The 1,596-nt window shown below is 54.4% G+C and overlaps 1 protein-coding gene across 1 annotated transcript, besides 1 other annotated feature; it reads left to right on the top strand.

The window, feature by feature from the left end:
- Positions 1-1,596: a sequence feature (areas not merged during assembly with more than two copies in the genome that could not be assigned to a particular haplotype).
- On the top strand, positions 1,076-1,596 carry Tc00.1047053408445.10 (trans-sialidase, putative; the record flags this gene model as incomplete). The annotated part of the gene is made up of 1 exon (XM_797301.1): positions 1,076-1,596. A coding segment is annotated over one exon (521 nt), but the record flags the coding sequence as incomplete, so codon positions are not given.

Raw genomic sequence — 1,596 nt, 5'->3', positions numbered from 1 at the left:
ACGAGTGGACTCTCCATCCGTGGGCGGGGTTGCCCTGTGTGCCGTATTTCTTTGAATTCCATGAGTTTTGCACATGGCCATCCACACGCACATGCACACAACCCCCCTGTTTGCCCTCCTGTGGGCGGGAGACCGGGATGCAAAGGGAAAATGTGGCCCGTGCCAGCATGTGACAAAGTCTTTCTTGGGAGGGATTGCGACTGTGATGTACGTCCTGGCAGGCAGGAATGGGATGAGAGGGGAGCGGAGGGGCGAGTAACAACGATTCTGTGCGGGGCAATGCGCAGTGACCAGGGCGGAGTGGTACTTATGTTGACTTTTAAAAACATTTTTGTCTTTTTCTTTTGTGGCAATGGAAAGAAACTCTGGGTGGTGTGTTGTGGATTATTTGCACATGATTCAGCGAGGCAACACCATTCGCGGAGAAAATGAATGGCATCTGCGTGCGGCTTGCTTTGTGAGCGCGAGATGGTCGGGGCGTTGCTGTGGAGCCCTGAATGGCCTGCAGGGAAGTTGTTTCCGCCGCCTCATTATTTTGTTGATTGGTGCTTGCCGCGGACTTTTGAGGCGGGACGTGGGATGGACCGAGAGAGCGAGTGTCGTGTGGCGGTGCTGTGAATTGGTGCCGCCCACGTTTGTGCACATAATTCCGTTTGTGTCCGCGTCGTTGCCGCGGCGGTGCACCGGGAGCGTGTGGCTGATCACTGTATCACTTGCAGGCTGTTTTGGCAGGACTTTGAATGGCGTTGCCGAATAGTAGAACTCCGCTTGCATGTCTCTCTCTGTGTTTGTGTGTGTTGGCTTCCGTCGTGTTGTTGTTGTTGTTGCTGTTTTCTGTGTGCGATGATTCTCCGTGCCGTCCCTTCCGGATTGTCTCGTGCCCCACTCACTGCGTGGCTGCTCTGCTCTGATTCTCACTGACGTGTCTGATGTGCTGCCGCTGTTGTTTTCTTCACCACTTCTTGAACGCAGAAACGCTAGGAAGGAAAGCAACCAGGCGCTAATCGCTACTGTGAAATTCGAAGGCTCTGAAAGGACCAAAAACAACACACACTGCCCACACACACATATTTGTATGCTCTCACGTGTTGCTGCAGTGAAGGCACCCCACAAACACAACCGTCGCCGCGTGACCGGATCCAGCGGAAGGAGGGAAGGAAGAGAGAGTGAACTGCAGGGGCCCAACATGTCCCGGCGTGTGTTTACTTCCGCGGTGCTGCTCCTACTTGTCGTGTTGATGTGCTGCGCCACCTGTGGAGCTGCGACCGCTAAGGTGGAAAATAATGCTGATGCTTCAACTCCTGGGTCGGCATTGCCGAGTGCCATTACTGCAGAGGGGAGTGCTTCAGGGGGTGTTGAGGGGCTGCAGGAAGTCGATCTATTTGTGCCGCAGACGACGCAGGTGCTGCCGAAGACGGGGACTGGCTCAAGTGGGAGGGATTCATTTGTTTCACCCTCTCTCGTCAGTGCTGGTGGAGTAATTGCTGCTTTTGCCGAAGGTCACATAGGTTTCAAACCCCCCCATAACGAATCAACTAAGCCGTCTTCTGATGTTGTTGCGGAGTACATCGACTCTGCGTGGGAATGGCCCACTCT

This window comes from Trypanosoma cruzi, genomic scaffold, assembly GCF_000209065.1.
Source record: "Trypanosoma cruzi strain CL Brener 1047053516741 genomic scaffold, whole genome shotgun sequence".
Taxonomy (NCBI): domain Eukaryota; phylum Euglenozoa; class Kinetoplastea; order Trypanosomatida; family Trypanosomatidae; genus Trypanosoma; species Trypanosoma cruzi.
Note: the sequence above shows the minus strand (reverse complement) of the source record. Positions and strands in the feature narration are given on the sequence as shown.